This window comes from Sinocyclocheilus anshuiensis, unplaced genomic scaffold, assembly GCF_001515605.1.
Source record: "Sinocyclocheilus anshuiensis isolate Anshui unplaced genomic scaffold, SAMN03320099.WGS_v1.1 scaffold274, whole genome shotgun sequence".
In the NCBI taxonomy this organism is placed as follows: Eukaryota; Metazoa; Chordata; class Actinopteri; order Cypriniformes; family Cyprinidae; genus Sinocyclocheilus; species Sinocyclocheilus anshuiensis.
The window spans coordinates 2,075,416-2,089,740 of NW_015547698.1; the positions used below are offsets into that span (position 1 = coordinate 2,075,416).

Sequence of the window (14,325 nt, forward strand, 5' to 3'; positions counted from 1 at the left end):
TTATTTTAATTAAATTATTTTTCTGTTAGATTGTGCAGTTTTTTTTTAATCTTATATTTATCATTTTTATATTGCAATATTATATTATTTATATTAAAATGTTTCTAATTACATAATTTATCCTCTGTCCCACTGGCAGCAGCTGAATGGCTGGTGCTGGAGACGAAATTACGAATCCTACTATTGCGAAGGCTCAGCTCATTGATATTAATGAGGGCAGGCTGACGTTCCTCACCAAACTCCCAATGGCAAGGCTTCGTTTATGAATATTAATTAGCTCCGCCAGACCAACCTTCAATGGCACTTTTTAAATATTAATAACCCTAGCAGTGATTAAGCTTGTGCTCTTACAATGATATATTTCAATGGCCATGGGTCAGAAAAAGAAAAAAAAACATATATTATACAATTATCAATATTATTAGGCACTCTCTTGTACATAAACTGAAATATTCTATCTCCTAAACTTTTTATTTTAATTAAATTATTTTTCTGTTAGATTGTGCAGTTTTTTTTTAATCTTATATTTATCATTTTTATATTGCAATATTATATTATTTATATTAAAATGTTTCTAATTACATAATTTATGCATTCATTTTTTTAATTGATTAATTTTCTAATTACATGTAGTAAATGAACAGTTCTCTTGGTATTGTTTATGTTAATATTATGTATACAATTTTAATAATAAAAAAGCATGTATTCTGGATGTTATTCAGCTCCAGCTGACATTGTTTGGTAATCTTCCAATGCGGAAGGTTTATCTTTTGAATATTAATGAGCTGCCACTGACGTTGCCTGCTTACCTTCCAATGCCGACGCTCACCTCATTAAAATTAAGAAGCAGACCTTCGCCGTAGTAGGATTCGGGCAAATTCAAGTGCTGGAGACGGGGTGCGCCGTCACCTCGCTTTCTGCATCGGGTTACGCCATTCATCCAGGATCATTCGGTTCACCGGCGTAACGAAAATGATGGCCACATCACGGGCGCGCGTGCCTCCGTTTTCCTCATGACCGACCGGCGGCAGCGGCAGCAGCAGCATCTGCGTGCGGGTTTGGGTTTGTCTCTTACCGGGCTGGCGTGGAACCGATTCCACCGTCTGGCGGAGCGTCTGCCAGGTACTGCGTGCTTCGTGTTGTTTATTTTCCCTCCATCAGCGAGCAGCATCACGGACAAGGCCCGTGATGCTGCTGCTGCTGGACACATGAAGCGCTTCTTTACATATCCAGAGTTATTTTGATATAAATCACTGTAATATTCCATTATAACACATTTAAACATCATCCTGCGTGGTATTATTGATGTGCGTCCACCATTTTACGCATTTCGGGCAAATAGAAAACAAGCGCTCACACACTTCACATCCTCCAGCCTAAATGCATGTGTGTTTGTATTGTTATCACACAGCCGTGTCATCACACAAACATCCATTTATGCTCATAGGCTCGTTTGTTCTTGTTCGTGGCGAGCTGTCAGTCCGCTGTATGTATTTATTATGATGGCGATGGATTATATAACAGCAGCTCAATATGACACAAAGCCGCTGCTTCATTGTGGTTATTGTGATTTGTCATGTTAATTGCTGTCACATCCGTGTGTGTGTGTGTGTGTGTGTGTGTGTGTGTGATGCCCAACCGTGTCCGCCATTGTTTTTGTTGACATTGGTTTGGGTGGCTTCTGTTGTTTAGGCATCTCGTTTTTCCTGACAACAGGAATTATGCATCAGTTTTATTAGATATGTTCTCGTATAAAGAATATGTTTTCATTTTCTGAATTTAAAGTCATTTTTATGTTTTTCTTGACTTGAAGTCAAAAATGTCTGTGGTGAAAATGGGGGGAAAGCCTTTAAAAAGGCAGATTTTATTATAATTTCTTTAAAAAAAAAAAGAAGAATATTTATTTTAAAATATTATTAATATTTAATCAAAACAAAACCTGTGTGGTGTAATCAATGTGCAGGAAGCCATTTTGATGTCATGTGACAAGAAAAATAAAAAGAACACAGCTGCTTTAGACCTTCATGACAGTGTCATTAAAAATATCACATATTTTGTCCTTTTTATGAAATGGCATGTTTGGTTTAGGAGAACAATAAGAAAGCATCTTGATATTTTTACTCAAAAATATTGATGTTTGTAAACAACATTTATTGCCTTGAATTTTTATTACTTCTTTTGAAAACAGTGATCAAGTTATATATTCTCACAGATATTCTGGGTGCAAGGAAAGTATACAGATGTGACGTGTGATGATGCTGTGTCTGTTGTTTTTTTTCATGCAGTGTGATGTCATGTATTGTTAATTTAAGAAAGGGAAGAAGTTATGGATTATGGAGGACTCGTGCATATACAGCAGCAGCCAGATGCAGAGATGTTTAAATATAAAGAGTGTGAGGTGCCTGTGTTCCCATATGCACCAGCAGATTTATTATAGATGTGAGGATTGGTTCTAATGTTCTAACTTCCTTTTCTGAGGTTCTGAGGTTGATTCCAAGGTCCATGTTGATTCCTGTAAAGTCCATTCTAAAAATTCCAAGGTTGATTTTAAGGTTCTGTGTTTGATTCTAAGATGACGGTGAATAGAAAGTGATAAATTCAAGATTTTAAGTCTGATTTTATTGCATGGTTTCTTTGGAAGTTCCGAGGTTGTGAAGTGAGATGGTTGATTCTAAGGATGTAGGATTCTAATACTGATATAGTTTGATTCTAAGATGATTCTTGACTGAAAGTGAATTTTTGCTTTTCGGTATGTGTATGTTTTTCCATGATACAAAGTCCCCAGGGGACTGTGGTGATGCCCTTTTTTTTAAGCTAGTGCATCTGAGAGGTCAAGATTTGTAATTTGTACTTTTAAAAAGAAAATGTTCAACAATTAAAAATAATATTATCAGAACTAAAGCTCGTGAGTTATTGTGGGGGGTGGGGGCTGGGTATGGTAAAAATCATGGTTTACAGTGCAGTACCACAATTGGATTGTTATTTACAGGTAAAAAAATTTGTTAACTAAATGAAAATAAACTCTACAGTACTGATACTGTAAATGAAAATACGGTAATAATACTGTAAGTAAAATACAGTAAAGACATTAATGTACTGTAAATGCAATTACAGTACTAATACTGTAAACATTTTTACAGTAAATTACTGGCATCCAGCTGCCAGTAAGTTACTGTAAAATTTACAGCAGCCTATTTACAGTGTACGTACTGTGAAATTCTGATTGTATTAGAATATCCTATGATTTCGATATTTAATTCTAATTTCATCATTCCAAGGTTCAGCAGTTGATTCTGAGATGATTCTAAGATTCATTCTTAGGTTGATTACAATGTCCTGTTGTTCATTATAGGGTTCTAAGGTTGCTTGTAAACTTATCATTTTGATTTTAAGGTTCTTCAGTTGATCCTCAGATCAGGTTATAAGATTCTTCTGAGGTCCCTATGTTGATTTTGAAGGATCTAAGATTGTAGAAATCCAAGGTTGGTTCTGAGGCTGATTCTGAGATTGATTCTGGGGTTCTAAGTGTGATTTAAGGTTGATTTTATAGGTTCTATGTTCAATTCGAAAATGATGCTAAAGAAAACTGACAAAGTTTTATTTTAAGATGATTGTCAGGTTGATTTCCAATGTGTAAAATAGCATGGTTTGTTCAAAAGAAGTAAGATTCTAAAGTTGAATCTAAGATCATTTTAATATGAATTCTATTTGAATGTGATTTCTATTTATTGTAAAATTCAAATTTTGAATAGGATTCTAGTACTGTATGGATTTCATTTTTATTAATCGGTTGTTTCTGAGATGTTTTTAAAATTCATTCTGAGGTTGTGATGTTAATTCATTATGGGATTCTACAGTGTGTGTTCTCAGGAAAATTCTACATTGCTAGACTGATTCTGAGGTTCTGGTGTTGATTGTAACGTCATTGGGTTCATTATTGGGTTCTTTGATTTGGTTGTAAGATTTCAAGGTTGATTCTGAGATTCTGCATTTGATTATGTGGTTCTCCGATGAATTCTAAGGTTCTAAAGCCTCATAATGCCGAAGAAGCAGACAGAAACAGGGCTGTGTTTAGAATCATGCATAGCTTCAGCATCCAGTGTGAGAGAGGAAGAGAAGGCCACGGGAAGGGGCGGGAAATGTTTCCCTGCTCCTAACAATGACTTTATTTCTCATGGAAGTGTGTGTGTGGGAGAGGGGGAGAAGCGGAAGAGAATGACCCATGTGTGTGTGTGTGTGTGTGTCTTTGTTGTTTCCTTCCAGGCTGAGTCACCACTGGAGTGTCTGAAGGGTCGAGAGAGAGAGAGAGTGAAAGTGAAGGAGGAGGCTGAGACGTTACATCACAACGTGGCAGAGAAAGTGAGAGGAAGAGTGTGAGAGAACTGGAGAGCAGAGCGAGACGGCCGTAAGGGAGAGCGAGGGAACAGGACAGAACCGCCAGCAGGAAGTCGAGCACTGGACTGACCCTTGAACTCTGACCTCAGAGCCAACATGAACGACCAGAACGTAGTGAAAGAGGGATGGGTGCAGAAAAGAGGTGAGAAACAACAGCATTGAAATATTGATGTTGATGTGTTATGCTGCTGTGTCTGGGAATATCGCATGTTCTCTCATGCATGTTTCAGTGTTTTTCTGTGTGCCTGATCGTCTGGGGTTTTTGTTGGTTTTGCAGGTGAATACATTAAGAACTGGAGACCGCGGTACTTCCTGTTAAAGACGGATGGGTCGTTTATTGGATATAAGGAGAAGCCACAAGATGCCGATCTGGCGTATCCGCTCAACAACTTCTCTGTGGCCAGTGAGTCTCTCTCATTATCAAACGCGTTTAAATGAAATCTAAACTGTGGAGTTTTATGGTTTTCAAACGTTTAGGTGCCACGGACCCCAAAACATGAGGATCTGTTTGTGGGGAACAGCTTTCTGAAAATATAAAATATATATACTTTATATACAGAGATATTATACTTAACTATAACCATAAAAAAAAAAAACATTTTTGTTACCTGAAATAAAATTCATGTTAATTGAAAAAAAAACAAAAAAACCTTTTTTATTTCTTATATTTGCCATAGAAACATTATCATTTTCATTTAATTGAGCTGGAATAAAAACGAATAAAAAATATATATACATTTATATTTAAAAAATTGATAAACAAAAAACACACACACAAAAAAACAACAAAATTACTCAAAATAACTAAAATAAAAAAAACTAAAACGAATCAACCTAATTATATTAATCAAAACTATAATAGTATCTCAATTATACAATTATAAAACTGCTTTATAATGACCCATTAATAATTTGATGATAAAAATATTATCAAGATGTATAAAATATTATCTGGAAAATATATACATTTATTAAAGTGTGATTAATCTCATGACTTCCAACCAGTGTTAAGAGATAAGAATAAGATTGATTGATGTTTATTTGCCCTGCACTTTTTTAAATTTATGTTGTCGTGTTCTTGGTAAACCCTTCAGATCCATTTGCTGTTCTCCAGATCCATGACTCACTTCATTCGAAGCAAACTGATTTAATTAGAGCGTCACGTGCTGATGTCATCAACATGAGTCTGACTCTGTAATTTGAGATGACGACGACATCATTATTCCACATAAACATGCATCTTTCTTCTTCTTCTCATTCGTCAGAGTGCCAGTTGATGAAGACGGAGAGACCGAAGCCCAACACCTTCATCATCCGGTGTCTGCAGTGGACCACTGTGATCGAGCGCACGTTTCACGTGGACACGCCTGACGAGAGGTCCGACACGTCCAGATCGCGTTTCAAATCACATTTAACACGCACTAGTGTTTAAATTTGTAATTTTTTGCAAAGAACTGTGATCACAGTTAATCTCAGTATGGTCACATATCAGCTGATTAATCGGCCTGGCCAATATATCACAACTGATCACACCCTTGTTTCCCTGGTAACCAGGGATGAGTGGGTCGAGGCCATTCAGATGGTGGCAGACAAGCTGGCCAAACAGGAAGAGGAAGGAATCCTGTGTAGCCCCATCTCTCAGATTGAAAACGTCAACGAGGAAGAGATGGACACGTCAACCAGTCATCACAAACGAAAGGTAGAGCCCGAGCCAGAGAACTGGATCGACGTGGTTTAACGTGCAGCTGCTCATTCTGACGTCTCTCTCTTCTTTGACAGACAATGAATGACTTTGACTATCTGAAGCTGCTGGGTAAAGGCACATTTGGGAAGGTGATTCTGGTGCGAGAGAAAGCCAGCGGAATATATTATGCAATGAAGATCCTGAAAAAGGAGGTTATTATTGCCAAGGTAAGAGAGGTGATTCTCTGAGAACGGACTGAACTGACAGCTGAAATGAACTTCTCTCTGTCTGTCTCTTTCAGGATGAAGTTGCTCACACACTCACCGAGAGCAGAGTTCTGAAGAACACTAGGCATCCCTTTCTAACTGTGAGTGACGACATACCGGGATGCTTTTATCCACTCCGCAAACATTTAAAAGAAACGTAATTCTTGTGTTTTTTCCCCTAGAATTAAAAACAAAAAGATTAGTTTTGAATTGTTTGTTCTTTTTTTCTGCAGTCACTGAAGTACTCATTTCAGACGAAGGATCGTTTATGTTTTGTTATGGAGTACGTGAATGGAGGAGAGGTAAAATTTGTTTCCTTTTCAATTTTTAGAACTTTCTTTTGAAGGCGTTTTGACCTTAAACCTTTGAACTTACTTTCAAATGTTTTACAACTTACAAAATTTCTTTCTAGCTTTCACACTTTAAAATTTTTCACATTTTTGGTGTTTCTTTCAAACTATTATTTCCAAATATTGAACATCTTTTCAAACTTAAGCCGTGTTTCCACCGAAATTACCCGGAACAATTGTACCAGGAACTTTTTTTCCCAGGAACTTTTTTCCCCCCAGACCTGTTGCTGTCTGCATTACCATCGTGGTCTAAAGTTCAGAGAAGATTAGGCAAATAGTCTGGTGACGTAGGTCTGCGCGCGTTTCAATACCAAGTATGCAAATTTCGGACTTGCATCCTCGGTAGTTCGGACTTCGCAAGTTCGACTCAGGAGTGTGAACTCACGCGGATGGGAGGACGCAAGTCCGTAAACAGCAGCGTACTTGATAACATCAGTCAGCTCACCTTGGCTACTGCAATTTTCCTCACTGTATTTAGTTCCTGGGGAAAGTTCCTGCAGTGGAAACACGGCTTTACAAACTCTTCAAATTAAGAATTTTATTTCTTCAGAACATTTTCAAACTCGTGAAATTTTGCTCCAATATTCTAACTTTCTTTTAAAATTACTTCTAAAAAATTTTCTTTTGAACTTTCTAACATTTCTTTGAAACATTTCCAAACTTTCAAAATTTCTTTCCAGCTTTCAAAATTCTTTCAAACTGTCTTTTCAAATTTTGAATTTCTTTCCGGACATGTTCAAACTTACAAATTGTAACAACTTTTGATCTTAAAAACATTTTGAAACATGTGAAATGTCCTTTTGACCTTCTAACCTTTTGAACTTTCTTTTAAACTTTCTTTTTGAAATTTCTCTCTAAACTTTGAACTTTTTCAAATTTCAAATTCCTTTCCAGCTTTCAAACTTTCCTTATTTTTTTCCCTAACTGTTCATCTTTCTCTCCATATTTCAAACTTAATTTAAAACATTTTCAAGCTTTTTCTTTCCAACTTTTGATTTTCCTTTCAAACATTTCCAAACTTTTGAAATTTCCTTTCTTTATTCCGGTGTCTCTTTCTCAGTGTGTGTGGGTGTGCTGCACGTTTGGATTTGCGAGTTCTGAATATTCCTCTTTTTAATTGTCATTGCAGCTGTTTTTTCATTTGTCGAGAGAGCGCGTATTTTCGGAGGATAGAACCCGTTTCTACGGCGCTGAGATCGTTTCTGCGTTGGATTACTTGCACTCTGCGAAGATTGTTTACCGTGACCTGAAGGTGAACAGACCACACAGACCAATATCAACGTTTTCACCCTAAAAACCTCAATTTTGGCATTATCAGCGAACCATAAGATGTGTGTGATTCGTGTGTGTTTGTCCAGCTGGAAAACCTGATGTTGGATAAGGACGGTCACATAAAGATCACTGATTTCGGCCTGTGTAAGGAGGGCATCACAGACACGGCCACCATGAAAACGTTCTGCGGGACCCCGGAGTATCTGGCCCCTGAGGTACGGGTCACAAATGCGTCAAGGATGTTTTATCTCTTTAAACACAGCACAGGAAACACACACACTGGGTTAAATTTAATATAGTTGACAGTTTAATCTCCGTCTGTCACAGTCGGAACAAGTTAGCAGGAACAGGGTCACACTTTAGCTGTGCTTTTCTAGCGTCCGTACAGAAATAGACAAACAGCAGGCTGTAGACAAGACTGAGCAGCTCACGGGTAAAAATAGAGTGATCAGACAGTGACCCGCTGGCCGTTTTCATTGCTGTTTAACTCCATTTTAATAATCAAAAAAGAATCAAATTTGACACAAATTTCACGATTCGATTCGATTCTCATTCACAAGCTTGCGATTCGATTCGATTCAATATCGATTATTTTGGATAGGCTATATATCAGGTACAGTAAGCTACATGCCAAATTTTCTCAAGGAAAAAAAAATCTCTAATGCTGTAAAATATACATGAGAGTCAGCTGGTACTAGCTACATTACTATAATATTGAAGGTTAAAACTGATTTGTAGGCTACACAACTGCTAAAATGACACTTAATGAAGTTTTTTTTAATAATAAAGTTATAATTACATAATAATATTTCTACTTCAATTCTTTTTTTTATCATGCTATAAACATTTAAATGGTGGCTGTCATAAAACTTGATGGATTTATTCAAACATAAATTAAACACTGAAGAGCAGTAAAAATTATAATGAAAATGTTATATGGTGCATATATTTAGCAACATGCCGTTCGCTACAGTTTATTTTTCTAGCTGACTAATGATTTTATGGTCACCAAATATGTTTTTCTGAGGTAAATGTGACGTTACATGACACATTGTTTACAAGACGTTATATTGACGTCTTTGCGCGGCTGAAACACTGATTGAGTGATTACATGAGACAGGATACAGATTGTTAAGTTGTACTCTTTCTTTTAACTTACCTTCGGATGTTTAGTCATGTTTATTTTGTGCTGAAACTGGTATTAATGTGGAGGAGATGATTAGCTCATGTGCGCCTCGCGCTACAGCGATCTGTCACTCCACATTAAACAGCGCCAAAATGGCATTTATTGTTTGAATACTGCAATACAATGGACAGAATTTGAAATCTGAGACTTTGTTTCATATTAAAAGTACCAAAGCACAATGCTTATTGTGATTTATTGGATGAGAAGTGCCCTTCAATGATCCGTACATTAACTGAAAACAGGCTAGAATAATCGATTCTCAGGATTTAAGAATCGATATCGTTCCGTAAAAATGAGAATCGATTAAAATCGAGATATCTATATTTTTTACCCAGCCCTAATAGTTATTAATCCAGTATTCGGAAACAGTTTGACATTATTGATCAGGTTTTGAGCGATAATATAATTGTTTCTGGATCCGTCATTGGAGAGTAATATAACTTGATTGTTGTTCAGGTATCTGAGGATAATGATCAGATGTCAGAGGATAATATGACTGATCATGGATCAGATATTAAGATAATGTATGTCCATAACTGATTTTTGAGCAGGTATTGGAGGATATTGTGATTGTTGATGAAGAATTGGAAGATATTAATGTGATTTGTGATCAGTTAATGGAGGATAATATAATTATTAATGAAGAACTGGAAGATGTTCATGTGATATTTGATTGGTTATTAGAGACAAATATAATTATTAATGAAGAATTTGAAGACATTCGTGTGATATTTGATTGGTTATTGGAGATTAATATAGTTATTAATGAAGATTAGAAGATATTCATGTCATTTTGATCAGTTATTGGAGGCTAATATAATTATTGTTAAAGAATTGGAAGACATTCGTGTGATATTTGATTGGTTATTGGAGGTTAATATAGTTATTAATGAAGATTAGAAGATATTCATGTCATTTTGATCAGTTATTGGAGGCTAATATAATTATTGTTAAAGAATTGGAAGATATTCGTGTGATATTTGATGGGTTATTGGAGGCAAATAGAATTATTAATGAAGAACTGTAAGATATTATTGTGACTTATTTAAAGGAGACATATTATGCCCATTTTTACAATTTGTAATATAAGTCTCTGGTGTTCCCAGAATGTGTCTGTGAAGTTTCAGCTCAAAATACTCCATAGATCATTTATTATATCATTTTGAAAATGCCTATTTTGAGTGGAAGCAGAAACACGCTGTTTTTCGTGCCTGTCTCGGCTGGGACTCTAAATAGTGTTCTGTGCTCGTCTGTGCAGCCAAGGACAGAACCGTTAGCATGTTTTACTCAAACTTTCGCCATAGCATTAGAGCTGGTACACCATTTTCGCTTGCAAAAACACAATAACAGCGCCCTCGGTGTAAACTCACAGATTAAGGGGCGGTAATATTATAATGAGATCCCTTTGCCACGTCACCAAGGGAGCGAAATCAGACACGCTCGTTTTCTCAGACGCTTGCAGAAAAAGGCTTCCCAAAACAAAGTTACTGGGTTCATCTTTTTCACGTTTCCTTGGTTGGTAGATGCACCGGGGACCTGATTATAGCACTTAAAACCTGGAAAAGTCAGATTTTCATGTTATGTCACCTTTAAGGTATTAGATAATAATGTGATGTGATTGTTAATCAAGTATGTTATAGAGTATGGATCAATTGTTGGAGGATAAATTATTCTGATTAGTTATAAAACGAATTTATTGTTGCATCACTTGACAAAGGCGTGCAGGCGAGCAATTTATTAATTTTTGATCAGGCATTTGAGAATGATATGACTGGTTATGGATGAGCATAATGTGTTGTTTTTGTATGATTGATCTGAGTGTACTGTGGTTTTATCGATCAGGTATTGGAGGACAATGATTATGGGAGAGCGGTGGACTGGTGGGGTCTGGGAGTCGTTATGTATGAGATGATGTGTGGACGCCTGCCCTTTTATAATCAGGTATGACTCACTCTAACACTAACAACACACAATAATAAACAACATTTCATCTCTAAGATTTTTAAATGTTTTTAAAAGCCTCTTTTCCTCACCAAAGCTGCATTTGTTTGATCAAAAATACAGGAAAAACTGTGATATTATGAAATATTTTTACAATTTAAAATAACTGCTTTCTATGTGAATATATTGTCAAATGTAATGTATTCCTGTGATCAAAGCTGAATTTTCAGCATCATTACTCCAGTCTTCAGTGTCACATGATCCTTCAGAAATCAATCTAATATGCTGATTTGCTGCTCAAGAAACATTTCTGATTATTATCAATGTTGAAAACAGTTGTGCTGCTTCATATTTTTGTGGAAACCATGATACATTTTTTTTTTAAGATTCACTAATTCAAGTTCAAAAGAAGAACATTTATTTGAAATAGAAATTTCTTTACTGTCTTCAGGACCATGAGAAGCTGTTTGAACTGATTCTGATGGAGGAGATCAAGTTTCCCAGAACCCTCTCTGCAGACGCCAAGTCTTTACTGTCTGGATTACTCATCAAAGACCCCAATAAGAGGTCGGTGTGCTCATTTTAGCAGGAGAACACCAGATTAAAACTGTTTGTGTATCATGTGAGACCTGAATGAATATTAATCTGCGGTTTATTCTCTGAAGGCTCGGAGGAGGTCCGGATGATGCTAAGGAAATCATGAGACACAGTTTCTTCACTACAGTGGACTGGCAGGACGTCTATGACAAAAAGGTACGAGTGCACTTGCAATGGAAATCTATGGGCCGAGACATTTGAGAGGGTTCAAAAGCAGAAACATAACACCGTTGTTCAGAAGTTTGGGGTCAGTAAGACCTGGCCTATACAAGTCCAACAGAAAAACATGCTGGTAAGAGTGCTTTCCAATAAGAAGCACTTCAGACATAGTTGAAAATGCATTTGTCAGGACTCATGGCATCTTATCAAAAACAATCCAAATTGCAAACTAAATCCAACCCTGGATATTTGATATAATTTCGAAATGAGTGTGCGAACCCATAACCTCATGCCCAAACATATCATGCGTTTCACTAACTGGCAGTACGCCTTCACTGGCGTCATTTATATTATCACAATATATTTTCCATAGTGTCTTCATTTACTGCTCAACCAGGGTTGATTGCCCAGCAGCCGCATCACATTATTGGTTTGAATCACTGAAAATTCAGCTTTGCATGTTATTTTGAATTGAAAAAATATTTCACAATATTACTGTTTTTACTGTATTTTTGAGCACATAAATGCAGCCTTGGTGAGCATAAGAGGCTTCTTTCAGAAACATTAGAAATCATACCAACCCCATAGCGTATTTTTGTTAAAGCAAGTTTTTGTTCATTCATTCGTACTTGATTATGTATAATAAGCTGCTTGCTTTCTGGTCCTCTCGTCACATCTCTTGTCCAGCTGGTACCGCCGTTCATGCCGCAGGTCTCGTCTGAAACCGACACCAGGTATTTCGACGAGGAGTTCACGGCGCAGACCATCACCATCACCCCTCCGGAGAAGTGTGAGTGCGCCGTTTCCCTCCCTGTATCTCTCTCTTTTCCTGTAGACTGGCTCCTCGTGCCACAGGAAGTGGAAGTACACAATGAAATAAATGCATGGAGCGTATCATTGTGAAAATCTGTGCAGCGCTAGGAAATTCCATTTTCATTAGAGCACCATGTGCGTAACCTAACGTGTCCCTCTCTCTTCCTCCCCCGCAGACGACGAGGACGGGATGGACTCGGCTGATAGCGAACGGAGACCACATTTCCCACAATTCTCGTATTCGGCCAGCGGGCGGGAGTGATGTCATCAAATAACGCCATTTAAGGAGCCATCCTAGAAAGAGCCCCCCCTCTCTCTCTCTCTCTCCTCCGTTTAATTAGTCATAGCGAGTCGTTTTTGTTGCTTTCTGTTCGTTTTTTTTTTTTGTGAGACTTAAAAGGGGTTTTGCACAGTTGGGTGAGACTTGAGCTGGTCGACCCACATAAAAAGTCTTGTACACTTTCAGCTTGTTGTTTACAGATCATGGACAGTGTTTTTTTGGGGAATATGATCAGTATTGTTGAAGACCTGGAGCGTTTTTTTGTTTGTTTTTTTTTGCACTCGTTTAAAAGAGCCGTTGTGGGGAACAAACCAAAAATGTTGCCTTATGTGTGTGGAACTCATCAGACAGACATGTAGTTAGACACAGCAGTAGATCTGTTCCTGTGAGGCTCACAAATTTAATTTTGTTCTTGCATTTTTTAACACACACACAAACACACATCCTCCGTCTGAGGTGTTGAAGAGTTTCGTTCCTTGTTCGTGTTGTCGGTAAATGATGAAAACGAAGAAAGTGGGAAAAATGGACTTGAGTGTTAATATTTGCGTTTCTCTTTTAGTTTTATCCTCACGCTCTGATATGAAGGTTTCAGTTCAAATACACAACCATACAACAAACTGTCGTTACTGTAAAAGTCTCTCAGGCAATTCAGAGCACAAGTGTGAATCTCACGAAACCTCCCAAGAACATGCCTAGAGTCGTATTTCACTGCAAAACCATAAATAAAAAATTATTTTGCATGAGGAAAATTTAGCATATTTTTAGGATCATTAAGATGTTTTGCATTGCTACTCTGATGCAACAAAAGTCTCTCTCATTACTGTAATTACAGAAAAATTAAATGTCTTTATTAGTAGTAGTAGTAGTATTGTTATAAACCGTATATAATAATAATATATCAAATGTTATTTAAATAATATTTAAATAGTAAAACATTCAGATTAATTACAATAATTAGAAAATGTTCCCCCTATTATGGAAAATGAAATTTAATGACATAATTGTCTTAAAGGAACACTCCACCATTTTTGAAAATAGGCTCATTTTCCAACTCCCCTAGAGTTAAACGGTTGAGTTTTACCGTTTTCGAATCCATTCAGCCAATTTCCGGCAGTCGCAATGATATTACGCAGCGCCTCAAAATAGTCCCCAGCACGCTCCCTGTGCAAGCAGGTGGTCACGTTGGTTATGTTCCATCCAAGATGGCAGCTCGTCAGTTTGCTGGTGTTAGTACTTGTCTCTGGTTATTTTGATTCTAGTGTTTTAAGTGGACTATTGACAACCTTAAATGTGGTGTTGTATTGAAAGAAGAGAAAAGAAAAGGAAATAATCTTCTTTTATTTGAAACGGTCCAGCTGTCAACGCCGTGTTTAATTAGTGAG

General features: G+C 36.9%; 1 protein-coding gene across 1 annotated transcript; it reads left to right on the plus strand.

Annotated features, from left to right (window-relative positions):
* Positions 1-876: 876 nt before the first annotated feature.
* LOC107703832 (RAC-gamma serine/threonine-protein kinase-like) lies at positions 877-13,719 on the plus strand. The gene is made up of 15 exons (XM_016506586.1): positions 877-1,122; positions 4,264-4,537; positions 4,673-4,798; positions 5,661-5,772; positions 5,950-6,094; positions 6,175-6,306; positions 6,381-6,446; positions 6,579-6,647; positions 7,825-7,947; positions 8,054-8,182; positions 10,996-11,094; positions 11,546-11,661; positions 11,760-11,847; positions 12,538-12,640; positions 12,840-13,719. The coding sequence occupies exons 2-15, from the start codon at positions 4,492-4,494 to the stop codon at positions 12,923-12,925; spliced, it is 1,440 nt and encodes a 479-aa protein (XP_016362072.1). The 5' UTR covers positions 877-1,122; positions 4,264-4,491; the 3' UTR covers positions 12,926-13,719.
* The last annotated feature ends 606 nt before the right edge of the window (positions 13,720-14,325 follow it).

Excerpts from the sequence above, each read along its gene's own strand:
- LOC107703832 (XM_016506586.1), top strand. The coding sequence starts at position 4,492 with ATGAACGACCAGAACGTAGTGAAAGAGGGATGGGTGCAGAAAAGAG. Across the intron at positions 4,538-4,672 it reads GGGATGGGTGCAGAAAAGAG|GTGAATACATTAAGAACTGG; the intron begins GTGAGAAACAAC and ends TTGGTTTTGCAG. Across the intron at positions 5,773-5,949 it reads GTGGACACGCCTGACGAGAG|GGATGAGTGGGTCGAGGCCA; the intron begins GTCCGACACGTC and ends CCTGGTAACCAG.